Genomic DNA, 27,134 nt, shown 5'->3' on the forward strand with positions numbered 1-27,134 from the left:
GGTAATATAAGGGCACAAAGACAGCAGGCTTCGGGATAACCTTTTTTTTTTTAAATTAAACTGGTCATCCATAAATAAGAGATCTAGCTGTCAAACAGCATGCAAAGGAGGGAGACGTCATCTCATGACAAACCTGTACAGTCTCCTCTGGTTGTTTTCTAAACAATTCTTTGCTTTCCAGTTCTGTAAATGCCTTTTCAAGATAATGACTGTAAAAAGCAGCAGGAAGTCTCTTCTTGAATGAACTGGCTGGAGAGAGAAGTGGCCATTGGTCTTCTGGCAAAGGCACAGCACGGTCAGCTGCTGTGCGTATCCCCGACCCAGGCTCAAATTGGACAACTGGTGGAGGAGCTGCAGGCGCAGGACGAGAGCCAAAGCAGGGCCTGGAAGGCAATAACTGCGGGCCAGACGGTGGTGACTGATGATATTGCAGAGGCACAGGAATGCTATCTTTCATCCTTGCTCTTTGCATAGGGAAGCTGGGGGCTGAACCTGCGGCAGCAGGAACAGAAACTTTCGTGGAAGGTGGTGCTGGTAAAAATGGTGGTGCAGCTGCAAACACAGGACAAGAGCCAATTAAGGGCCTGGAAGGCAATAACTGCGGGCCCGACGGTGGCGACAGCTGATGTTGCAGAGGCACAGAAAGGCTACCTTTCATCCTTGCCCTTTGCATAGGGAAGACAGGGCCTGAAATTGCAACAGCAGGAACAGAAACGCTTGTGGAAGGTGGTGCTGGTAAAAAGGGTGGTGCAGCTGCAGGCGCAGGACGAGAGCCAAATAAGGGCCTGGAAAACAATAACTGCGGGCTAGATGGTGGCAACTGCTGATCTAGCAGAGGCATGGGAAGGCTATCTTTCATCCTTGCACTTTGCATAGAGAAGATGGGGCCTAAACTTGTGGCAGCAGGAACAGAAACACTCGTGGAAGGTGGTGCTGGTGGTAATGATGGTGCAGAAAATGATGTTTTTAAGGCCCCAGGAGGACCACTTTGCAGAACAAACCCATGCTCACAGGTGCCAGGGAGGTCTTCCGAAGCAGGTGTAAAAGCAGAACCAAAGCCTGTAGCTTTTAGTGGCAGTGAAATCTGCTCGCTAGTCAATGATAGGCTGGTACCCTGAAGAGGTGTAGGATATCCACCTTCCAAATTCATCCTCTGCACAGGAAAGTCAGGAACTTCTGGCGCAGCATCACTGAAACCAAACACGGTACCCAAACTGGTTGGGATAGTTGATGGTGATGAAATTGACGGGCCGGAGTCGAATGAGATGGAGAACTGTTTAGCTGTTTCCCTGGATATACGAGCAGTGGGAAGAGGGAGTAATCCTGGATATTGCTCCCGGAGGTTCAGGAGGTCCAAAGACACCTCTGTGGCTTTTAAAAAGTTCTGTCCTCTGAGATCACTGACAGATACCTGAGGAGCGAGAATTGATCAGTCTGGGTTCACAAATCCTGTTTACTGTATTTCCCCAATCACAAAAATGGACAGGTTAGCTGGAAATGTCCCGTCTCAGACTCGTGAATCATGTGCCTACAAGGGGCCTGTATGCCTGGTAAGAAAGTTCCCCAGAATTTCCCAGGCTTGTGGGAAACAACTAGAGAAGCCTCTGTAGAGGATGGCTCAGAAAAGCATATAAATTAGGGACAATAAGATTCAACATGATTTTTACTTTAAAAATCAGAATTCTGTTAAGACATTTCTGGTAGGGCCAAACATCACTCAAAGGGCAGCGCTGTTTGCCAAACAAATTATCTTGCAGAGCTGGAAATCTTGCATTCCTCCCTCTGTGGATGACTGGGCCAATCACATACAAGAGAGGAGAAGCTCCTGAGATCTTCACTTCCTTGCTTACCTGGATCCATATTACTGCCTCTCTTTTCCTTTCATCTTAATTTCTATTCTAGCTGCCTGAGTGTATGGAGTTCCACTATTCTTTTGCTGATGGGCTATGTTGGGGATGGACTTGTCATTCTCCAGGTACAGCCTGGAGATCTCCTAGAATTACTACTCATCTTCAGATTACAGAGATCTGCTCCCTTGGAGAAAACGGCAGCTGTACAAGTGGACTCTATGGCATTATACCCCACTGAGGTCCCTCCCCTTCCCAAATCTCTCCCTTTCCAGGCTCCACGCACAAATCTCCAGGAATTTCCCAACTCTAGACTTGGAGAGGAGGAGGGAGAGAGGGTGAGTGGCAAGGTTACAATGAGTTTGTTGTTATATTTACTATCTTATGTGGGAAAACAATAAAACATTTTAATGGGGGGGAGACATCCTGTGGAGAATCTGCCCTTGCCAACACCCTGTTTCCCTGTGGGGGGGAAGAAAGATGCTTGGCCTCTGTCTAGCTTGGCTCCCCTTTCTCTGCACCCCTAAATCTGTTCTAATGGAATAGCTGCCAACATCACAGACTGTATCAAAGGAATTCCCCACCTGAGCAGTCTGCTCTCAGGCTTCTTTCTTCTGCCGCCTTCCCAGGATTCATCTGGGTACCTCCCTGCTTCTCTCTCTGTAGTGGTCCTAATTAGCCCAGATTAGCCCATACAAGTTAGTGCAAATTAGCCCATGCATTCTGCTGACAGGGCAGGGGCGGGGGCGCGATGGAAATCCCTCCTATAAAAGCAGAATTCTTGCTCCCATCTCACAAATATCAAGGCCGCTACAGACATGGTTTATGGAAGGTGAAAGTTCTCTCTTACCTGGCTGTCAACACTGGTGGAAGAATGATCTGTTTCTTCATCCAGCCTGGACAACTGTAATAACAATGGGATGGGAATGTTTGCCTGTCTGTGACTGGCATTACTCATCCGAAAATGAGACTCAAAGTTGGCCAACAACTTAATGGTGATGGTGGGAGTTGCAGTACCAAAAATGAAGGTAATTGCAACAGAATAACTCCAGAACATCCCTCTGTTATTTGGCACAGAAGTGACAGCTTACTTGGCTAGAAGTCAGTAAAGTGGAGAAAACACAGACAGGGAAGGTGGAGAATATCTCCTCCTTTCCAAGGCACAGGCAGTCTACTTAACAACATTGCTGAGATGTGCTTCAAAATCTACTTCTTTCTCTGTGACTGGTGCTGGTGCTGGTAACCACTGGAAGTCTCTGAGGCACCTGTTCTTGGAGTTTTGCAGAGACCGGGAATAAATCCTCAGGCTTGTCTTATGTTTTATGTTTGACTCAGCATGAAAAGGACACTGCAAACAAGTTGTTTCAAGCTGATTGCTTTTGAAGTCTGTGTGTAAAGCTGGCCACTTTTTCAGAGGGGTGTGTGTGTGAGAGAGAGGGAAGGTTGCTGCGTCCCTGCTTCAAACAGCAGGGGGATACAAAAAAAGGTTATCTCAATGTCCAGGCTGATTCAGGCTGTACTCCTAGCCCTACTGCATTGGACCATGATTGTCTTTTGGTGCCTGATTGTATTGGTTTATATTCTGTAATCTACCTTGAGTCTCAAGGAGAAACAAATAAAATAAAGGTAACCCGCTACCAGACTATTGAGCATTTTGAGGTTTCCAGGCACATTTCCCACAGTGTCAATGTTACAATAATCCAATCTGTATGTTACTAAGGTCGGGGACAGGCACTACATTATACAGTCAAACCAATTGATGTTTCCTACATGGCCATTTGGTGCTTATTTTACTGAAGTCTAAATTTATTAAGCCTTTCACATAAATATTAGACTATTTCTATTCAGCACTTCTGCATGGACTTACAGTTTCCCCTACCTCCCACACAAAGTGTGCGTTTAGTCCCTTCATGCCAGGGCATCAATTCCAAGTGCCCCTTCATCATCATGACTGCATTTAATTGCTAAAATAATAACACTCAGAGATCTGATCACAGATTGCATACTTTAGCCTTAGAAAACAAAAATGATTACCATACATGGGTGGTATGCATTTACAAAAACAGGATGGGGCTCTTCTACTTGATATTGCATGTAGGGTAAGATGTCTACGTCCTCCTTGGCTACAAGTTCTGAAATGTTCAGAGTGTCAGCCACCTGGTCTTCATCCACATCCTGAATGAAAAGTGCCACAGAATTTCAGTATTGGAAATATGCTTGTTTAACATTGCAATGTCAGATAAATGCAGTATGTGTATGCTCCAAGATATGAGAATAAAGACTGGAATTCATTTGAGGTGGGGAAATCCTAAGAAAAAACACCTGTCTTCTTCCAATGATAAAAACATGAAGAGTCAGCATATTATTGGTTGTACAAAATTAATGTGCTGCCTTGTTTGTCTACACTATATTTCTCGTTAGCTTGAATTCAAACATTACGTGTAATAATACTTCTCTTCACTTGAAGAACTGGGCATGCTCCCTCACCATGCAGATGAGGTCATGTAGATCATGGACATTCCACACCTCGCATGGAGCACCCAGGGAAAGGAGAAATCATGCAAGCAGCTCTTTTACACAATGGCATGGAACAACGAGATGATTTGTTTTATCATCTGCATGGTACAGAGGAAGAGGAAACATGGGCTCTTCTGCTACACAAAAAGGAACATCATCCTTGGTAACAGGTGTGTGTGTGTGTGTGTGTAAGTGCCATTAAGTCACTTCTGGCTTATGGTGACCTTATGAATTAATGACCTCCAAAACACACTCCCAATTACACCCTTTCACAGATCTTGAAAATGGAGGGCTGTGGCTTCCTCAATCCCTAGGTAACCCGAGGTAACTAAATAGATGTTTCATTTTGGAAACAAAATATGTGTGCCAAGAGTATTTATAGACAAGTTCATACTTCAGGAGTGTCTGTTTACTTTAGATTCAGAGTCGGTCACAACCTGGAAATTTATGATATATTCCTTGAACGATGACACAGTAAGTCTCAATCTCGTTAAGCATCTGTAATATCTCATAACATCCTCTCTAAAAGTCATGCCTCCTAAAGAAGTCATTCCATGGTGGATTCATTGCATCATTTACACATATCTAAGTAGCTGACTGAAAACTGACCAAACCAGGTGAACATTTGTTTTCCAACAGACAGGCAGAGCAGCCAAAGTGGTCAACATCATGATATGTTATGCTTTAGATAATGAATAATCTATATGGCACAGAGGAAGAGGGTGCATTAAATAGTTATGAACACAGCAAACATATCTAGTAAAATTAGAAAAGGGGAAAAAAGAAAGGACAGCATTGTTGATTCAATGGATCAGTCTTTTGGTTTGTAAAGCCCACTATGATTTAGGTCACTTATCTGTTTTGAGTAGCACTTTATATGTTGGTGGCATAAGTTTCAAGAAAGGCACCCATTCATATTAAATTAATAAAAGCAACAGGAATCTTTACCTCTGCAGTTAATTTTCCAGAAGGCTTTTAAGTGACAGCTAGCATGCACAGAATGTTTTAATCAAACACACCTACCCTTCTCTCAATTGCCACAAAACTTGTAAACTGAGTCACAATGGAATTCTCCAGACTGAGTTGAATAATCAGGGATTTCAACTGTTGTTTCTTCATCTAAGTGGGAGGGGGGAGGAAGGGAGAGAGAGATGGAGATGGAATTTTAAAACACTGTATACATGGCTCAAACGATTGTTGAAGCAGAAATACATTTCTTAAAATATGAAGACACTATACTATGCTCTGCATATGCTTTCCTCGGTCATAAATGTTGATTTATGATGCTCTTACTTGGGCCTGTGAAGTTCTCTTCCCAGAGCATGTCCAGGCCAGCCTGGCTTTAAACAAAAGCCCAGCACTTGGTTTCCAAGGCTATTCACTGGGCCCCATTAAAAAAAAAAATACTTCCAAGGATGGTCAACCTGGTTACATTCCAATCCCTGCAGCAAAAGGCTTATCCCAAGCTTGAGTTTTTAAATTTGACCAAATGAACCTAATTTCCCCCCTTTCCCCTGCTACCACCAATGATTTTTTTTTGGAGGGGGGGGGAGATTCTCCCTCTCCTGAAGTCCAAACAAAAGCAAAACCAAACATTAGAGTTGGTAATATAAAATCCTGTCTAGAGAGGAATCACAGAAAGCAAAGGTAGAATCACACCCTTAAACACTTAAATATTGTTTTACACATCTGTCTCCTATGTTGACGTATTTATTGCTACACTGTAGCAATAAATATGAGAGCCAGTTTGGTGTAGTGCTTAAGTGTGCAGACTCTTATCTGGGAAAACCGGGTTTGATTCCCCACTCCTCCACTTGCACCTGCTTAGAATGGCCTTGGGTCAGTCATAGCTCTGGCAGAGGTTGTCCTTGAAAGGGCAGCTGCTGTGAGAGTCCTCTCAGCCCTACCCATAAAGGGTGTCTGTTATGAGGGAGGAAGGTAAAGGAGATTGTGAGCCACTCTGAGACTCTGAGTGGAGGGTGGGATATAAATCCAATATCTTAATGAGTCAGTTAAATCTTGGGTGAGATTAAGCCAGGCACTCTGTCTCAGCCTGACCTACCTCAACGGATTGTTGTAAGAATGAAATGCAGATGACAAGAACTCCTTGGAGGGAGGTTGAGATTAAAAGGTGTCCGGTACAAGGTGCTGGTTATTACCTTTAAGGCCCTATATGGTCTAGGACCTGCCTACCTTAGGGACCGTCTCTTCCCATATGTTCCCCAGAGAGTACTGCGATCTGGCTCCCAAAATCTGCTCGTAATCCTCGGACCTAAGGAGGCCCGGTTGAAGTCAACCAGGGACAGGGCCTTCTCAAGGTAGGACCTGCCTACCTTAGGGACCGTCTCTTCCCATATGTTCCCCAGAGAGTACTGCGATCTGACTCCCAAAATCTGCTCGTAATCCCTGGACCTAAAGAGGCCCGGTTGAAGTTAACCAGGAACAGGGCCTTCTCAATAACAGCCCCTTGCTGGTGGAACCAGTTACCGGAAGAGGTCAGGGCCCTGCGGGATATTGGACAATTCCGCAGGGCCTGTAAGACAGTCCTCTTCCGGTTGGCCTATAACTGACCGGCACCAAACCACTAAAGTACCAAAAACTGAAGGAAGTGCTTGGATTGCACGTTGTTGGACGGATGCACTGCTTTTAATGTTTTTAATGTTTTAATTTCTTAATTATGTAAATTGTTATTATATTTAAATTGAATTTTATGTTAGAATCTTTGTATTGTGAGCCGCCCTGAGCCCGCCTTGGTGGGGTAGGGCGGGATATAAATCAAATTAATAATAATAATAATAAATAATAAAACGTCTTGAACAACAATAATAAAGAAATTCTTTCTCAAAAGCAAAAGTGCACTGATGTTATTACTGTCTTAATAAACTAGGCTTTTAACATATAAATTAAGGTTGGAATGCTTGTAGTGCGATCCTGAACAGGGCTGTAGCCTTCCGTCCACTGCAGTCTGTGCTATTAGTTAAAAGTTTTCACTGATTAAAAAGGTGCTCCAGCTAATTAGATTTTTAAAAAAATAAAAAGTTAATTATCTTTAATAAAAATACTTCCAAAAAGTACAAGTGCCAGCTTTGCATTGGCAGGCTGATTTTCTCATACAAGTGGAAACGACACCACCGAGATGATGCTTCCTGAGATAGTCATGAATCTAATTTTTTTTTCAGAATTGCAGTTTTGTCCATATGCAAATTTATGCTGATTTAACTGACTCATTAACCAGGTACATCTCATTTAATCATATTTCATATGTAATTTTAATATACGGACATATGTATTCATATTCAATTATCCATGTAATCAAAATATTATTTATATATAACTGATATATGACAACTTCAGCTAAGTTAGCATAGTTGATATGTGCTAACTTTCGCTAACAATGTATGGTCTAATTAGAAGTCAGCGACTTGGTGTCCTCCTCCTATTTAGTCAGAGGCTGCATTCTAAAGTAGTTATCTGTCACTGGACTGCAAATGAATCTTTGGATGTCTAAGGGAGGAGTGTTTGTCTCAAAACATAACAAAGCAACTGAATTTATGGACAATTAAGCTTTGGGAAACAGGCCTTCATCTCTAACCACACATACCAATGTTATGGGAAGGGGGGGGATAAAATACATTTTTGGGGTGCAAAGCTGTCAGAGAGAAAGTTATGGTGAAGATCTGGATTTTCCAAAGAGCTCCCTTCCTTTCTTTGTTTGAAGCACTATAAATGAAGCCCTTTGAAAATCTTTATCCGGAGATTTAGTTGAGAAGTGCCTGCATGCCTGAGTTTATCAGATGTATACTAATCTTTGTTTCATTTGAATTACTTTATTCTATAACCTGCCTTTCTCACTGTGAGTCACGGCAGATTATACAGCATACACGTGGATTCCATATGCTGGATTCGTTCACTCTTCAGGCCCCTAAACTGAGTGATAATTGCCTGCATAAAGTCAAAAGATTAATCAAGCTTCCAAGCGACTTTTAAATAAACAAATTCACCCCTCTGGCAGGACTGAATCATGACAAGGTGATGACCCAATTAGGACTACAAGCCCAGTTTTATGGATCACATTTCCCATTTTCTTTGGTAACATACTTCATGTTTTGTTTTGTCCTCATGAAGAATCCCTTGTTCATAATCCCTAATGAAGGCTCTTGCTGCAAGTTTGTGGAGCATCTATGTAAACAGAAGAGAAGGGACAAAGTCAATATCATCACATGTATCTAAGATTTTTTATTTAGTAGATCTTATGACTGCATAAGGCAGATATCAAGAGCTCTGGTTTCAAAATGGTGGTCTTCCTTATGGTCTAGAAAACTGTGTTATCACTTTGATGGATTGTGGTGGGGAGAGCTGGGGAAAGGAGGCCCTTGCTGTGCCCTGGCCGTGTTTCCCTCTCTTCCTAAAAATTCCTCAGTAAAAGTTTCCATCACATATCTGTCTAAGTCTGCCTTGACCCATGAAAGTTCATACTGAAACAAATGTTGCTATTCTTTAAGGTACGGTACCTTTAGACTTTTGTTTTGATATAAAAGACTAACATGGCTACCCCTTTGCAAATCAGTGCTGCCATGTTTCTTTGTTCTACAGGAGCCTAATGAGCTGAGCTTGGAGATGTCTCCACTACTGGGCCAACAGAGGGAGCCATATGTTTCTGCTTGCACACATACACTGTCTTTCCACATCCTGTGATCCCACTGCAGGCCTCACATCCCTGCAGTAAAACAGTCGGAAACTCCACAGCCCTGGCCTACTCACAGTTCCTGTTATCTTCTGCAGATCAGTTGTAGATACCATTGTTTGCAATTCTTGGTTATCTATTAGTGCATTTAAAGTGGCCTGAAAGAAAGAATGAAGAAAGTGATGCCCTTATTTTAACCTCCCCCCTCATTCTTCTATGCTACAATGGTGTCTTCTGCTATAGCTATGGAATGGCCTTGGGTTAGTCATAGCTCTAACAGAGGTTGTCCTTGAAAGGGCAGCTGCTGTGAAAGCCCTCTCAGCCCCACCCACCTCACAGGGTGTCTGTTGTGGGGGGAGAAGATAAAGGAGATTGTGAGCCGCTCTGGGTCTCTGATTCAGAGAGAAAGGTGGGTCATAAATCTGCAATTCTTCTTCTTCTTCTTTGCCAGACTCTCTGCCAACCAAAGCATCAATGAGCTCGCATATTTAAATATATATATTTTTCTCACAGTCTCTCATAATGCAACAGGACACACGATATCACTTACAGGTTAAGCATAGTGTCCTTCCCAAGAAGCTAAATCCCAATTTAGTTCATGTTTTTTGGTCTCGTCCATACAGTCAAATCCATTCTTTTAGGCAGGGATGGACTTCTCGATTTTGGACCAGGAACTGTGCTAGCCATACCCGTTTCTCCAGGGCTGTTACACATCACAGGAGATTCAGTCATGGGTTGGGCCAACAACTCAATGCCCTAGGCAAGTCTGCCCCAAAAGTCATCAACTCTTGGATAAATTCCACAAAATGCAGTTTTTGTAGAAAAAGTCCCAGGAGAAGGAACAAGCAGGATCTATCTACTGCTCTGTTGGTGGATCTTTCCTGTAAACTCTGTGTGGCATTTTCCTTCTCTACAAAATTTAACACACATAATTCCATGGGATCCATGTAATTTTTATTATGCGACACAAACTACATCATTCTTGGACATATGTAAGACCTTCAGATTAATCACAACTCTCTTTCTCACTAGGGACAGAACAAATTTCTTTGTGTGTCTTCTTACCTGAGTACAATGGGAGATAAATCCATAGACAAGAAGGCGCTCATTATCAAATAAAGACTGTATTTGAGCAGGAGTGTACATTAGCTCAGGTTTAATCACGTCAAATTGCTGCCATTTAACTGAAACAGCGCTGCATCCTGGTGAATACATTCGGGAGGTCTGACATTGTATCTGGATGCATAGACCGAAAAAAAGACAATTAATGTTTGTTCCACTTTGCACTTTCTGCAGATCAGAAAACAGAATTATACAATTAAACACACACACACTCTTACACACATTCTTCTGTGTATAGCTTTTCATTGGGTAGTTTTTCCTACTGCCTGTTTCCTTTGTTGGGTTGTATGAACACTTGAATGTGAGAAGTCAAAATTCCAATTGATTCAAGGGAAACAGTACAAAATTGTACTTGCCTTTCTCTCCCAGTTATACTTTGATTTCATGTCAAAATATTCAAAGGCTCCAGCTCCATATTGGGACAAAGATCTCAGCATGTGACGATTTGCTGCATAGCTAATACAAAAGTAGGAAAAACTTTAAATATATGGCCAAGTATTTTTTTTAAAGAGTTAACTGCTTAAAAAACAACAACCACCACCACCACAAAGAAGCAACCCAAGCAAACCCAGTTTAGTATTTTCCTTAGTGTGCCCTGGACATACTTCAGCTGGTCCCTGGATCCAAAGTGGCAAGTCTGTTCTCATAATATTCAGTGGAAATTGGCCATGGATGGCCAAAATACTGTGGCACCTGCAGGAGCAATCCAAATGATATACATGCATACTGATGAGCACACACTCAGCCGGGGGTTGGACTAGATGACCCTGGAGATCCCTTCCAACTCTATGATTCAGCTGCTTTCAACCAGAATCCTCCCAAAACATGGGTGAAGCGCACAACCTCGTATGGTTGCGTGTTGCGTAGAGAAAATAGAAGAGCCGCACCAGTCACTAAAAGACTGAAAAACAATTTTGAACAAAACGGCTGCCAAACAGTTTTCAATGGCACTTCCATGTGCGGTGGGTTTCGATGATCTAGTCTGGAGATTATTGTAGCATGGATCAGTGATACTCCCCTATTTATTCTCACTACCATAGCCCTGCCTAGGGTTCCCAAGTCCTCTGCAGCCCCTGGCCTTTTGTACCATAGAGTTTTACCTCCCAAATTGCTACAGCATCTGGGAAAAACATAGACTTTTCCTGGAAACAGCTAGAGTGGTCAGTGAGCAACGTTACCTGCATGATGATGTCACTTCTGGGTGATGTCATCGTGCTGGTGATGTCTGGGGAGGTTCCCCCTGCCGGCCCAATGTGGGCCAGCAGGTTGAGAACCTCCAAGATGGAAGAACCCCCACCCGGCCCGGAGGCTTGGCAGCCCTAGCCCCGCCTTCCCTGGTTTCAAATACTAGACTGTATGTTTCTTGGAGTGGGAGGCCTATCTCCTTGCAGTCTGATTCTGGAATGCTATGCCACTTTGACTGCACTACAGAATTCATCTATGTTATTCACTGCATGTGGTTTCTTGTGAATGTAGTAGATCAGTGTTTCCCATTTACAGGGTCGTGACCTGGTACCGGGCCATGGAAGCCTCATTACCAGGTCACAAGAAAAACCAAAGCTAGCCCCACCCACAGCAAAGCTAGCCCCGCCCCATCTCTGTGTTGTGCAGAGAGGAGATGGGCTGCCTCTCCTTCCTTCTCCCCCACTCCCAGTGTTTGAGAGAAAAGCTAGCATCCACTGGCATTTTAGACCCATGAAGTGTTCTTCAAGGTATGAGCTTTCATGTGCCTTGCAGTATGTTCTTTTCCCCGGGAGGCCTGGGTGGCAAAGAAGGGTGTGTGTGTTTTTTTCAGCCAGGAAGGGTGGGGAGTGGACATTCCAGTAGCTATTTTTTTTTTACCAAACAAACTCTGGGCAGAATTTTTGCTGGCTGGAATCATCTGATAATGAGGAAGGCTTTTTTTTTTCTTTGCCCTCCCTCCCTTCCTTCCTTCCTTCCTTCCTTCTGTATTCTTGGTGCTGGGAGGGGGGGAAGCAACAGTGGGAGGACTTCTAGTGCCCTGGTGCTTTTTGGGCATTGTATGAGGGAATTTTGGACTGGATGGTCCACTGGCCTGATCCAACATGGCTCCTCTTATGTTTATGTTTTTTTTCTTTCCATATCTTTCCTTTCCATGTCTTCCCTGTCTTTTCTTTCTTTTCTCTCTCTCTCCTTCCCTTCCTCCTTCCTTCCATTTTTACTGGATGAAACTTTTCTGTTCATCATACTGTTGTTGCTGACATAAGAGCTCTGCCAATGAAAACTTGGCACCCCCAGTTGTAGCCAGGTGGCCTTCTATGAGATTTCTGTGTGAGTGAGAGTAAGAGGTGTGGGGCAGAAAGAGATTATTGGAGATTACTGCTTTATATCTCAACAGCACTGGAAGAGATGGTACTATGAACTTGGCACCATTTTACTGGTCCTACTTTTATCTGACACCAAAATTAAACTCCTCCTGTAGATATTAAAAAGAAAGAAAGTAGTTCACTGGCTAAGTATCTGCACAACAGGTTGCTTTTAAAGGCATGGGAAACACCAGCCAGTAAAAAACTGCAAGCCCCTCATAAATATCCCTTTTGGGATAACTGCAGAAAAGCTTGTATGAACTTCATATAACTTGAAATTAATTCATTAATTGCAATACAATTTTCTGCTACCTTTCACAGCAATTTCCCCGTATTTCAACCAAAGAAAAGTATGAAAAATAGCTGTCAAAATTTTTTCTTGAAACCAAGCAAGCTTGGTTGTAACTTGAGGCAGGGTTCCAGTAGTAGCAGCTGAAGGAAGGGCCTACTAAATGTGTCAGCATATTTCGAGTTAGAGCAGCTGCCAGGGCCCAGCTGGCAGCTGATGGTAATGGCAACAGCACTCCCAACTGCATACACTGGCCAGTGCTGTTGAGGAAGGGATGTGTAGGTGGTGCGGGCAATTGAACATGGGCATTAGGAGTGCTTGCAAGCTGGAGAAGAACACACAAACAGATAGGTGCATGCAGATGTGGGGGTGGAAAGAGAAGACCACCCACTTTCCACCCCCATTTTGGCTCAGCATGAGTTTCAGAGAGATTTTTCTGAAAATGAATTTACTTCCAAAGAAGAGACAGGTTTGGGGGAGTGCCCTGGAAGTGACATCACAGGAAAAGGTGGAGTTTTGGTTCAGTGTGCCCCGGAAGTGACATCACTTGGTCCTTGACGCCACAGGAAATGACATAATTCCCGGCTCCACCCCCAAAGTCTCCTGGCTCCACCCCCAAATTTTAGTGGGCCACGAAGGAGAAGTATAAAAATAACTGGGCCACGGGAAAGAAAAGTTTGGGAAACCCTGCAGTAGATTATCCAATAAGCACTTGCCCAACTCCACATGTGAATATTCTGGTGTGCTGGGCATTTTCCTTCACAGTCTGCAAGGTCATGGCTTCGTTCTCGATATGTCCATCAGATATTAGAAGAATGTTGCGTTTGGCTTTAGAAGGGCACAGCAGACTCAGATAATGCAATGTCTTCCACAAGTCCGTGTTTCCCATTGAAGGGGTAGCAGACTAGGAAACAAAGAAGTGATAATGATAAAGGGGTATTATTAAATGGCTGAAATCCTCTACCTCAGGGGTGGCCAAACTGTGGCTCAGGAGCCACATGTGGCTCTTTCACGCATATTGTGTGGCTCTCAAAATTCCCACTGCCCTGTCAACTTGTTTGGAGAAGGCATTTGTCTCTTTAAATCACTTCACCAAGCCAAGTCAGCCCAGTGGCTTAGAGAATGCAGTTAAAGTTGCTTTCTTTCCACCTTTCACCATCTATTTGCCTTCCTTCGTCTTGCAGCTCTCAAACATCTAACATTCCTGTCTTGTGGCTCTCAAACATCTGACGTTTATTCTATGTTGCTCTTATGTTAAGCAAGTCTGGCCACCCTGGATCTACCTAGTACAATTGTCTGGCTTTTGATCTGCTGGTTATGAAGCCTGAGTATACTTGAGTGAGGCCTTGTTTGTCTGGTTGCCACCTAATCGCACAACATCAAACCATACAGACTTTGAATATAAGCTCAGCTATCTACCTGATGGTTAGCCCCCTCAGTTTAAGATGACTAACATACTCCATAAGAATAAAGTTAGAGACCAGTAGCACCTTTAAGACCACAAAGCTTTATTCAAGGTATAAGACTGTGTGTGCATGCACACACTTCTTCAGATACAATGAAATGGGAGAAAAGCATCCAAACTTATACACAGGGTTGAGGAAAAAAACCCTAAATGAGCATATAACGACGCAGACATTTTGAGACAAAGCAGGGACGAGCAAAGTGCACAGGGTCAACAGTTTTTTCTCAGTCTTGTCTTTAATTCTGAATGCTTTTCTCTCATTTCATTGTATCTGAAGAAAGCTTATACCATTAATAAAACTATGTTGGTCTTAAAGGTGCTACTGGACTCTAACTTTATTCTGTTGCTTCAGACCAACACAGCTGCCTTCCTGGATCTATATTCTGTATAGATCTATCTTGGAAGCTGGTCTGGAAATACCATTTAGTTCTGAATGCCACAATAAAGCAAGATGGCTGTACTACAGGGAATATACCTTACCGATTCTTAAACAGCTCTGCTGGCTTTCCTTTTGTTTCTAGGACTAATTAAAAGTGCTGGTTCTTATTTTGAAAGTTTTAAATAACTTGGGAGCAGAATACATAAAATACGAACTTCTCTATGGGTCTGTTTAGCCTTTATGCCCCTCCACCTCACCGCTCTGGAATTCCCTCAGTGACCCAACCCTCTTTTAATTGTTATTCTTATGTTTTTTGTATGTGTATTTTAACTTTGGTATTGTATATAATAAGTAAATGATTGTATCTAATATCAGAGGTTCTCATCTGAGTGCACTGTTACTTTTAGAGGGAAAGTAAGAACACTTTCCTGGTGGTAAGCCCCACTGAATAAAATCAGCATTATTTCATAGGAGACCTGGGCTGCAAACAGATGAGCTGTTTGATCCTATGTTGTAGCTATTTGTCCTATGGTTTTAAAACACAGGTTTAGACAGCAACATCTTATTTATTTATTTTATTATCTGGTTGATTTATACTCCACCCTATCCCAAATGGGCTCAGGGCGGATCACATACAGGTAAAATTAAACAAATACAGTACAACAAAATCAATAAAATCAATATACAGTTAAAACGACGACACAGCCCAATACAGTATGACATAGGCGGTGGGCTCATAGTACAGATTAGGGTATAGTTAGCGGCCCAGATACCATAGTTCCGATCACTGTGGGGGAGGATAGCCAATGGTACAGGCAATAGGCATTCGCCCGCCTCAGTTGAACGCCTGGCGGAACAGCTCCGTCTTACAGGCCCTCCGGAAAGGTAACAAATCCAGTAGGGCCCATATCTCCACCAGGAGCTGATTCCACCAGGTTGGGGCCAGGGCCGAAGAAGCCCTGGCCCTTGTTAAGGCAAGACGGACGTCCCTTGGGCCAGGGATAACCAGAAGATGTTGGTTGGCAGATTGTAACTGCCTTCGGAGCTCATATGGGGAGAGGCAGTCCCTCAGGTATGTTGGTCGCAGGCCACGTAAGGCTCTGAATGTCAATATTAGATTGTACAGGCAATCCAGTCAGGAGCTGTGCTGCTGTGCCTTGCACTCGTTGGGAGTTTCTGGATCAGTCTTGGGCAAGCCTGCGTAGAGCGAGTTACAGTAGTCCAACCTGGAAGTGACTGTTGCATGGATCACTGTAGCTAGGTCCTGGGGCATCAGATAGGGCACCAGCTGTTTGGCCTGCCGAAGATGATGAAAGGCAGATCGTACAACTGCAGTGACCTGGGCCTCCATGGAAAGGGAGGCATCCAGTATCACCCCCAGACTCTGGGGCACCAAAGGGGCACCATCTAGGGTGGGAAGTCAGACGCCCAATCCAAATCCCCTCCAACCCAGGTACAGGACCTCTGTCTTAGTTGGATTAAGCTTCAGCCGGCTTAACTGCAGCCATCCAGCCATGGCTTCTAAGGCCCTGGTCAGGTGTTCTGGGGTGGTGTCCAGCTGGCCATCCATCAACAGATAGAGCTGGGTGTCATATGGTGACAACCCAGCCCAAAACCTTGGGCAATCTGGGCAAGGGGGCACATATAGATGTTAAACATCATTGGTGAGAGAATAGCTCCCTGTGGCACACCGCATTCAAGTGGGTGTCGTATAGAGGTCTGCTCACCAATTGCCACCCTTTGTCCCCGACCATGGAGAAAGGAGAACAGCCACTGCAAGGCTACCCCTTGAACTCCAGTGTCGGCAAGGTGGGTCAAACGCTGCTGAGAGATCTAACAGCACCAGCAGCGCTGACTTACCCTGATCCAGATGCCGTCTAAGGTCATCTGTGAGGGCAACCAAGGCAGTCTCCGTCTCATGACCAGGACGGAAGCCGGTCTGGAAGGGATTAAGGGTTGAGGTATCTTCCAGGTAAGCTTGAAACTGCTCTGCCACCGCTTTCTCAATTACCTTGCCCAGGAATGGTAAATTTGAAACTGGGCAGTAATTGGCCAGAACCATTGGGTCCAAAGCTGGCTTTTTCAAAAGTGGACAGACCACTGCCTCTTTAAGTTTAGCCGGAAAAGTCCCTGTTTCCAAGGATAGATTAATAATATTGGCCAGAGAGCCCTTGTTGTTGGCATCCCATTCTCACCCATCTTTGAGTTATCTGACCCTGGAGAAAGTCCAGTCTTAGTGGGTGTCACTATTTTCACCCTGCACTTCCAGATGCCTGATCAATCCATTGCGCTCTCAAGTCATTTGGGCAGTCACACTTCCAGATTAGCGCCATTTTTAAAAAATTCAGTTAACTATATGCACATAAGCAGATCTTCATCCCAGGATTGTGGATCATAGCTTGTGCATTTCTGTGCCCAAACATTCTGATAGGTTCAGGAGTCCCCAAGGAGTTGTTTTTGAGCAACAAATTTCCCCCCAAAAGCCCTCTCTCCTGTTCCTTGGGGTTGGAAAGCCATATAAATAGTTCCTAGTTAGGCTGCCTGCCTGGACCAGGCAACCCTACTCCCCATTCCACTTCCCCCCAAGCAAACAGTGTTAGCAGAAAGGTTGTCTGCTTCAGAGCATCCCATGATTGACATAAGAGTAAATGCACTGATGTTAACAGGGCTACTCTCATGTACATCTGCACTTTCCCCAAAAGAAAGGCAAAGCAGAGGAGGCTGAGAGGGGCTGCAGTAATTGGCAAAGGGATTGTGGAGCTGTCAAAATGGAAGGTTGCTTTCAATGAGTGCCTCCGCACATGCATGAAAGGCAATTTTTTTTTTTTAAAGGTGTTGCCTGACCACCCACTCCGTGGTTACTGTGCAGCAATAATCTGAACTTTCAACCACAGAGTATGTGGTGAAGTGGGTTAATGGTGGTATGCTGGACAAATCTCTCTGGAACAAATAACATCAGATAAAATAGAGGTGCAGCCAGACTGCACCAAGCCTGCCTTCTGACCACAGAACTGGTTATGATTGCTCCCTAAATTATCTAACTGCAAGTGTCTTAATTTGCTTCTTTCTTCTTTTCTTGCTATCCCTGTTTCCTTTTGTGTGGTGATTTGACCTGGAAAAGGGCTATGTCACCAAATAGGGACAGGGAATCTGGGCAATGCTTTATGGTGTGGGGTAGGCAACAAACAGAATAGAACATTATTAAATTTACTTACCAAAACAAACTCCTCCAGAGCAGTGAGATCTGTTGTGCACTTTTCAGGATTGAAAGGAAAATGTACAAAGCCTATACAATGAAAAAATTACTTTTGAAAATACCTTCTGCCTCTCCAAAGATTGACAATATTATAATTATTAGGGCTGCAAAGTTGAATCAGTGGACTAACCATTTAGGGCTGGATCCTATGACTTCCTTTCACTAAAACACCCTTAAAATGGCTTTTTCCTCTAAAAGGGAGTTGTAGATTTTATTAATTATTAATTTGTAACTCATCTTATGGTCCCCCACCCTTTATCCTCATAGAGTCATTTCCAGTGAGGTTTTGGTACTGAGTTTATTTAATTGCAAAAAGGCCTTTAAAAAATGGAACCCCCTGACTAGGGAACAATTGTTTTTTTTCAAGCTATCATTACAGTTACAATTTAATATTGATGCTCTTTTATCTACCTTCAGACTACAACTTTCCTGAGCCCAGGGCTAATGAGAGCCAGGGTAGTGAAAGCAGAGTTCTGGTTTCTAGTGGTAGTCTGGTTGACAATTCAGGTTATGCTGTGCCTCAAGGAGCTTTAATCTCTAATTTTCAGTTTCTATTTGCTTCTGTTATCTTTTCTTTCTGTTCATTATAAGTCTATTTTAGATGCTCTTTTCACTCCCTTCCCCCTCCTCATTTTATGTGGACTGCTTTGAGGGTGATTATTTTCTGTGTTATAGTTTCCCTTGTCTCACTCCCTATTGGATTAAATCATGAAGAGAATGGCAGGGGCATTTCTAGTTGTTCTTTAGCTTTAGTTATTTTATCTTTTTTCTTTTTGTGGTCTTCTGACTATTTTGACCTTCCAGAAGGCCTTGAAGATTTATTAGCTTAGACTCTGACAATCTTTTTTTGTTTTCTCCCTCATTATTTCCAGGTGAAGGAATGTCGGGAAGGGAGACTGCAGCTGTGTGCAGGTTTACTTTAACTCTTTTAAATTGAATTTAGTTTAAGTTGGTTCAGGCCTATTAGTTTGTTTTTATTTTATTAGAGTTCTATTATGTTCTATTTAGTATTTTATTATATTATTCTTTGTGGTTTGAAAGTGTGTTTTGTGTGGGGGGGGAGGTTAAGCTAGGCAGCTCACCTTGGCCTTTCTGGTTATTTCCTCATTCCTCCCTCCTCCTTGAAGACTGTGAGTTTGATTAGTTTATTACCTAGGTAAGAAGGGGTGTGTGTGTTCTCTTCCTTTTCAGTTTTTAAAATGAGTAAAACAAGAGCACAACAGATTGATGGTGAACCTTTTATAAATACTAAGCAAGTAAATTGAAAAACTTTTTAATAAATAAACTGCTCTCCATGCCACTAAAAAAAATTGGTTTGAGGTTTTGGAGAATGATCTGATATGAATGAGGGCTTAGTTTAAATCAGGATCCAGAAGATAGGCCTTCTCTGCTTACGCCTAGGTACGGAATCCCAAATGAAAAGAAAAACAGATGAACTTGATTTATTAGCCAGACAATCCTTATAGCTGATACTTTAAAACTGATATATGAAAAATTAGAGTTTATAACTGAGTAACTATAAAGAAGCAGGATGATCCAGCTCAAAATTTGGGGAAGTGCCCCCTACTCCAAGGAAGTCAATGGAAAACATCCCAGCAAAAATGGTGATTATGATCTTTCCCTATCAGGGTAGATGGATAAATTGGTGGGGGGAAAGAACTAATTTGCACCCTCTCTGTTATTTGTTGGGCCTGCCTGTCCTGGGTCCTCTACATAAATCTGAAATACATAGGAAAAATTCAGGGCCCCATTTATGGAGAACAGTATATTCTGACCTTTGTTTCACCAAAAATCTCTTCTATGATCTTTTCCAATATAAGGAGTTTTGGAATTCACTTGACAAGAGCTTTTAACAAACTAATAAGAAAGTCCTTGATTAAATCAAAGCTAGAACAATCACCCTTACAGAGAAAGGCAGAAAAGACGGTAGAGCCCCCATTAATTTATCTAGAAATCCCTTTAGACCAGAGGACAGGTTATAATCAAAATTCAAACCACTCTCTCCTGCAGCAGATGGATAAAAATAACCCTTTGAGAGACACTGAAATAGATATAGAGAAGGAAGTGGGGAAAAATAGATCTTCTGGGACAAAGCCTGCTACCTATCTTTAGTCATCTTCTGATGAAGGAACAACAACATTAAAAAAAAGAAAAAAGTTAGGAGTCTAATGGCACCTTTAAGATCAACAAAGTTTTATTCAGGGCGTGGCACACAAAAGCTCACACCCTGAATAAAACTTCATTAGTCTCAAAGATGCCACTGGACTCCAACTTTGCTCTACTGTTTCAGACCAACATAGCTACCCACCTGGATCTATATTAAATAAGAATTAGGAAACCCACAACAGACTTTTGCAGGGATTAGGCAACATGATAATATTATTAATGGAAACTCTAAAAACAATAAATGTGTTTATATCTACTAGCCAAGTATTTAGATCAAAGGAAAATAGAAGTTCTGGAATTGAGAAATCTGGTGATCCAAATCCAAGCACAGGAAACCTGCATGGAAAACCTAGGATAGTCTCAAATGTTAGCATTCTCCTTGATCATGATGTTGTCTCCTTAGATGCGGCTAATGATGTATGAATCAAGAATCAACCTAAATTCATACTAAAGATGTGCTCATGGAATACTGTGAAGTGGGTTAGTAAGTACAATTCCTTTGAGGTTACAGAATATCTAATTCAATGCAATAATATACTCTTACAAGAAATATGGCTGCCGAGGATATTTTTCTCCCTAGTTATGTCTCTTTTTGCTCACCAGCAAAAAAGAACAGTCAAAAAGGTAGAGCTAGTGACAGCTTGGAATGTCTTGTTTCCTTCTCCCTAATGGTAAATATGTCAAAGTTCAAACTGTGTTCATATTCGACTATAACAGTGAAAGTCCAGATGGAAAATAATAAATTTATAATAATCATAGTTTATATTCCACCAAAGAAACAAAAACACCACTGTCTTGCTTATTCACCAGACTAACCCTGAATTTCAGAAACGAGCTGGTCCCCCCACCAGTCCAATAACAGACCCCATGGAAAAATGTTAAAGAAAAACATAATTTTTTTGGGGGAGGGATAAGTAACATCACAAAAAATTGAGAGAACTTCTTACTTGTGCCAAATTTTATAACACTTAGCCGTGGTGCACCATGGCATGAGTTCAGAGCACATAATGCAATCTGCTTGGCTTGCTGCATTTCTGGACCTGCCATGGAATTGGAGCAGTCCAGGCAGATGATTATTTCTCCACAGGAGCTGGAAGGTTCATACAGCGCAGCAAACTGTGGCTGAAACACAAGCATGCAAGCCTAAAGGAAGAAGATTGAAAAACACTGATTAAGTAGACATGGCTAGAGAAACCAGGTAGATGGTCGCAATGAGAGAGAAGGGAGAGGTGACAGCAGCAGGAGTCAATGATTTCAGTAATAATGATAACAGTAACAACATTTTCAACACATGAAAAATTGTATGTGCTGCTGCATGTTGGGAGTGGCTTAGAGGCCTCATCACTTGAAGAGGTGGATTCACTAAGAGAACAAGGTGGGTGTTGGCCCTGTTCCTTACATATAAAGGGACCCATCTTGTTTCAGGGCTCCCCAAATCTGGAGTTGGCAACAGGGAATAGATAAACCTAAGTATATACAGAACAAGTGGGTGGGAAAGGGAATAGAAACCAAAGTAGGGTACCCAAAAGGTTAGGGTACCCAAAATGAAGTTAATTGACTTTGTTGTTTCTTCCACTCCCTGTCCTCATATTCTCTTGTAACATCTTCCATGGTTTACACAGTCAAACCATTTGGGTTTCTTTCACTAAATCAGGGTGCAGTTCAGACAAAATTAAGATGCTTTTATTTCGAGAAGACACAAGGCACAGACGTAACTCTCAAGAAAATCAATGCAACCTGAACAGGCTTAGCTGTGGCTGGAGTGCATCCTTGAATGGATACCTGATGCTTTTGCCCTGACCTCTGCCAACAGTGCAATGAATGAGCCAATACAAGGAATTAAACTGCTTTTTGTTGTTGTTGATGCAAAGTCAAGCTGACTTCCGGTGACCCCTAGTGGGGCTTGAAGGCAAAGGGATGTTCAGAGGTGGCTTACCACTGCCTGCCTCTGCATCACGACCCTGGTAATCTTTGGAGGTCACCTTTCCAAATACAAGCCAGGGCTGGCCCTGGTTAGCTTCCGAGATTTGACAAGATCAGGCTTGCCTGGCTACCCAGGAGTTATTTGCTGCATACGGAAAATGGTGAAAGAACTGGGGTGGGGGGGGCAGAATTGTCCAAACCCTTCTCACTGGCCCAAGCCATCTACCCTTGCACAGAATCACTGAAAATCTGAACCCACACAAATACTGCACAAATACAAGTGTGATCTGCTGTTTTCCCACTACACAGTAGTTGTTGTCAGTAAACTTTATATATAGTTTAAGATTGCCAGTCGTGGGTTGGGATTGGAGGAGGAGATTGTGGAGGTGGAGCCTGAGGAGGGCAAGGCTTGGGGAGGGGAGGCACTTAAATAGGGAATGATGCCATAGCGGTGGTGGCCATTTTATTTAGGTGAACTAATCTGTCACCTGGAGATCAGTTGTAATCCCAGGAGATATCCAGCCACCACTTGGAGACTGGCAACCATAAAAGATCCAATAGTCTTGTGTGTCCTTGGAACCGTAGAAGTTAGTTATCAAATTAGACTACAACTGAAGAGTTGCTTTGATACTCACTGGTTAAGTTTATCAGAGCAGACTTACCTCAGTCTCTTTGTCTGGATGCTTCTCTATCCACATTCTGGGCAAATGAGCATCACCAATTCCAATTTCCATTGCAAATCCAGTGACATCCAAGGAACTGTCCTTTGCAGTACAGATCACGGCTTTACAGTCTGTTTTCTGAATTGGTGTGTGGGGAAGGGGATGTTTGTTAGTGTCAATGGAAAAGCCCAACTTATTTTCACCTGAGTTTGAAATGGCTGGCATAAGAACATACAAGATCAGCTACATGAGTATTGGCATTGAAACAACTGTCAAAGCTAATCCTTTTAGTTGGTAAGAATGGCTAGAACTGATCATTGTGCATTGTGCATATTACAGAAGAGATTTGTGTGTGTGTGTGTGATTTAGCTGGGCAGGAGACAAAGGCTTGGACCCTTCAGGTAAGTTGGATTCTATGACTCTTTTCCACTAAGTCTTTTGCAAACACAGAATGACTTCCTGGGAAGGAAAAAGGCTTCCTCCAATGAAAAAAAAATACGTTAAAGGAAGTCTTGGTTGAAGGGGGAGTAATAAGAACCAGTCAGTGGAAAGACATCACAGGATCCAACCCAAAGTATTTTTTACAACCATGCAGTACCATATAGTGCTTTTCAATTAAATATATTTTAACATTATTGCATGCCACTCTGATTATTTGAAGGGACAAGTTAGAAGTTAATGAAAAGGAATATGGTTACAAGCTCAAATTGGAACCATTTATTTGACAATCCTTTGCCAGATCCTTTGAAAATTTCCTTTTAAAATTCTTTAATTACCACTGCCACACGCCTCCCCCCCCCCCCCAAAAAAAACAAACAAACCAGATACCAGGAGGATTTACATACTTTTATTTTAAGTTGATGTGTCCAGCTGTCAATGTAATCAATCTTAAAGGGCATTTCAACCGACATCTCCAAAGAGAACCCACTGTTGTTAGATAAAAAGAAACCATATGTACTCAACAGCTGCCATTATTATACCATGAGAAAAGTTTTGGGGTATTTTCTCAAGTTTTACTGTAAAATGATTCTGGTGCTAGATGGAAAACTTCAGCCTCATAATATACCATAAATATGTGCCTTAAAATGACAGTCATGTTTCTTTTTTATTATACATTCTGAATTAATCATGATATGTTCCACTTTAATATAAAACAGAATGAGATTAAAAGGGGCACAGCATTTAAGAAAATCCCCATGCCACAGCCATGCAATGAAACTATATCTGAAGTTTAACAAACATTCCCAGAAATTGTATCTGGAAAAAAAAAGGAAAACAATCCAGAAAATGCTGGAATGTAACATGGTGACCACATCTGAATAATTTGTAAAGAATAAATGAACAGTGGCAATTGTGGACTAAATGGTTAGTGTGGAACCAGCTATAGACTCTGCACTTCTTTTGTCAACACAGCAAAGGTCCATTTAACCTATTATGCTTATATTGTGGATTTTTTTAAAAGTGAAACATTTAAAAAAAATGTATCATGCCAACAGATAATTAAAACTACTCACCCTGGTTTTGTCCCTATTTGCTTAACTGCAACTTTAGTTACTGTGTCCTATTAAGGGAAAAATATATCATTACATTGAAATAAAGTGGAATGAAATAACTGTATGCATGTGTTAAAAAGCACTTAGTAAAAGATATCTTTCTTTCATTAATTTGTGTCTCCAAGATATTGCAAGAGTTGGTGTTGTTGATGCTTCACAGCATAATGCACCGACATTTTGCCAGTTCAGCAAATCACACAGGTCAGTCCTGTAATGTACTGCAAAGGGTACCCCCCCTTTTAAACAGCTCTTAAACTCCCAGTTGTATTTGCATGGGAGAAAAGCATGCTGTCCCAGACTGTGTGATATTTTAGTCCGGTCGGAAGATCTATTTCTCCATAACTACCACCACCAAGTTGTTTATGTTGTCCTAAAAGAAAGACAAGAGCCCTGTGGTGCAGAGTGGTAAAGCTGCAGTACTGCAGTCCTAAGCTCTGCTCACGACCTGAGTTCAATCCTGGTGGAAGCTGGGTTCAGGTAGCCGGCTTGAGGTTGACTCAGCCTTCCATCCTTCCAAGGTCGGTAAAATGAGTACCCAGCTTGCTGGGGGGAAAGTGTAGATAACTGGGGAAGGCAATGGCAAACCACCCTGTTAAAAGTCTGCCATGAAAACGCTGTGAAAGCAACATCAACCCAGAGTCGGAAACGACTGGTGCTTGCACAGGGGACTACCTTTACCTTTTTAAAAGAAAGACCAGACTTGGAGAAAGAATTTGTTCTCTGGTCCCCATATCAAATTATCTGTGCGGGCTCCATTGTAAAAACATGGGTGGAAACTTATACCCTTTTAATGCTTAATTAGTAAGTAGGAGGGAAGCAGACAGAATAGCATAAAAACAGCTTTTCAGCAGACATGCTTCTGATTGGTTTGATATGCTATATCATCATGCCAGGCCTGGAGAGTCTCATATGTGATCCAAAAATGTTATTTTGTCACAAGAGCAGAGCAGAAATATTTATTGTTTATAGCCAAAGGCCATCACAATACAAAATTAAGAACTTAATGATTAAAAAAGACTAAAAGCATCATAAAAAGAAATCAGTTAGAAGATAAGATATAAAAGCAAGTAATATTGAATTACAGAAATGTAATTACCATCAGGTTCAACCATAGTAAACCTAATCAATTACCTAATTAATTACAATATTTTGTCACAAGTCATTTCCTTATCTATCCACCATGCTTTCTTGCCTTTACAGGAGACATGCAGTGTATCCTTAAGTAAATGTAAGGCAGATCTTCCATGTCTATCTCCCTTGAATCCTAAACCTAGCAGCAGTTCTGCCACTTACAGAGGGCTCCCTGTGGCACAATCATGTCCTGAAGCCCACAACTGTACTCCAAGCAGAGATGCTGACTGACAGCCTTCATGGTCAGAGTCACTGCTGCAAGCAAAACTGCAAACCCCAGGAAGCATTTCTGCTATTAACAAAACCCCACAATTATGTTTTCAAGAAGTGGTCCTGCCACAATGAGCTTTCTCTGTGTGGCATAAAATGCTACTGGGAGTGCTTTTCTGGGCACTGCAAATGATTTCTAAGTGCTACAAGAGAGCACTTGTGCAATCTTATGCTTTTACAAAGACCCTGGGAAATAAACTCCCACAGCTTCCTTACAGTTTCCTGACAAATGTGCTCTTATTGTTTCCATAAGGTAAGTACTTAAAATTGTTTTTAGCCCACTGTACTTGGTTTCTACAGGCACAATGGAAATAAATAAAGGGTAAGGAAAGAGTGGATCATTCTCACTATAGTCCTGGCTTTCTCCCCTGCCAAACATGTAAATGCAGACAGATCTTTGGATTCCATTTCCAGTAGCAGAAAAGGATTGCCACCTAGAAGGATGGAACTATAGGAATCTGCTCATTTTTAGGCATATACAGAGCTTTTTTGTGTGCGATGCACAGCAACACAATTCCAGCCGGCTTGGCATCAGGGGGTGTGGACTAATAGGCAAATGAGTTCCCTGCTGTTTCTTTCCTACAAAAAAGCCCCGTGTGAAGCAATGATATTATCAGAGGGTGTGGCCTAATATGCAAATGAGTTCCTGCTAGTCTTTTTCTACAAAAAAAGTCCTGGACATATACCAGTTTTGCAACCTCCCCAAATGGAGTTTGGGCAACACAAGCTGGCAGCAACCATGTGAAACAAACTAAAATCATCAGTCACTCAACTCTCTTTCACATACACATAGATGCAGAGAACCTTTAGAACAACTTCATAAAGGAAATGATGCACAGCATTTGAGAAAATATTGAATGTGGCAAAGTGGAAAGAGAAGAATTGTCACTTTACTACACACATCCACCATATACCCGTCATACTCAAGCAGGCATGAAATCCAACCTTCTTGCTGTTGAGAAAACATAATATTTTGTGCTACCTGCGTAAAATGTGCCACAAACACACATTAACTTTGTAATAATTTATTATGAAGAAAGGGTCTGACTCCCAGAGACATCCACTTGAAAACATTTTGATTAGAAATATTTCAGGAGTTCTGAGCTTCTAATTTAAACAGACCAACCTGTGTATTTTCATTTAATGCTTTGTCTTGTTGCCAAGGTGCCACAGCTGCAGGAAGGAGGAAGGAAAGACTGCCATGGTCATAAGCCAGCTCCGTAATGTAGGTGATTTTGATTAGAACCCTGGTTGAAGGTGGCAGGTTTCCAACAGAAACAGTAAAAATGTCCTATGGGGAAAAATATACTAATCAAAATACATTTTTACAAGCGAGTCAACTTCATTTTAAAGGATGCTACCATGCAGAAACTTTTATTTATGTTATTAATTCAAGATAGGATTAGAGAAATCCATAGAATCAACTGGAGGCTCCCAGAGTATGAGCATCTGCACATTACTGCTTTAAAATCAGATACTTGTATTATTTCAGGAAATGAATGGAGCTCCATGCATTCTGATCTAATATAAAGTATGATAAACC

General features: G+C 42.2%; 1 protein-coding gene across 1 annotated transcript in view; it reads right to left on the bottom strand.

Moving 5' to 3' along the window:
* PARP4 (poly(ADP-ribose) polymerase family member 4) overlaps positions 1 to 27,134 on the bottom strand; it is a 59,522-nt gene that overhangs the window by 8,286 nt on the left and 24,102 nt on the right. Inside the window, exons 18-32 of the mRNA XM_060235308.1 lie at positions 26,718 to 26,882; positions 24,152 to 24,198; positions 23,483 to 23,564; positions 22,638 to 22,775; positions 21,000 to 21,195; positions 17,846 to 17,916; positions 13,503 to 13,690; positions 10,527 to 10,626; positions 10,114 to 10,284; positions 9,126 to 9,206; positions 8,463 to 8,543; positions 5,388 to 5,483; positions 3,882 to 4,022; positions 2,698 to 2,751; positions 134 to 1,411 (exon numbers count right to left, since the gene is read on the bottom strand). Coding sequence (XP_060091291.1) covers positions 134 to 1,411; positions 2,698 to 2,751; positions 3,882 to 4,022; positions 5,388 to 5,483; positions 8,463 to 8,543; positions 9,126 to 9,206; positions 10,114 to 10,284; positions 10,527 to 10,626; positions 13,503 to 13,690; positions 17,846 to 17,916; positions 21,000 to 21,195; positions 22,638 to 22,775; positions 23,483 to 23,564; positions 24,152 to 24,198; positions 26,718 to 26,882 — 2,889 coding nt within the window. The remainder of the gene's footprint in view (positions 1 to 133; positions 1,412 to 2,697; positions 2,752 to 3,881; positions 4,023 to 5,387; positions 5,484 to 8,462; positions 8,544 to 9,125; positions 9,207 to 10,113; positions 10,285 to 10,526; positions 10,627 to 13,502; positions 13,691 to 17,845; positions 17,917 to 20,999; positions 21,196 to 22,637; positions 22,776 to 23,482; positions 23,565 to 24,151; positions 24,199 to 26,717; positions 26,883 to 27,134) is intronic.

This window comes from Heteronotia binoei, chromosome 3 (assembly GCF_032191835.1).
Source record: "Heteronotia binoei isolate CCM8104 ecotype False Entrance Well chromosome 3, APGP_CSIRO_Hbin_v1, whole genome shotgun sequence".
NCBI classification, from domain to species: Eukaryota; Metazoa; Chordata; class Lepidosauria; order Squamata; family Gekkonidae; genus Heteronotia; species Heteronotia binoei.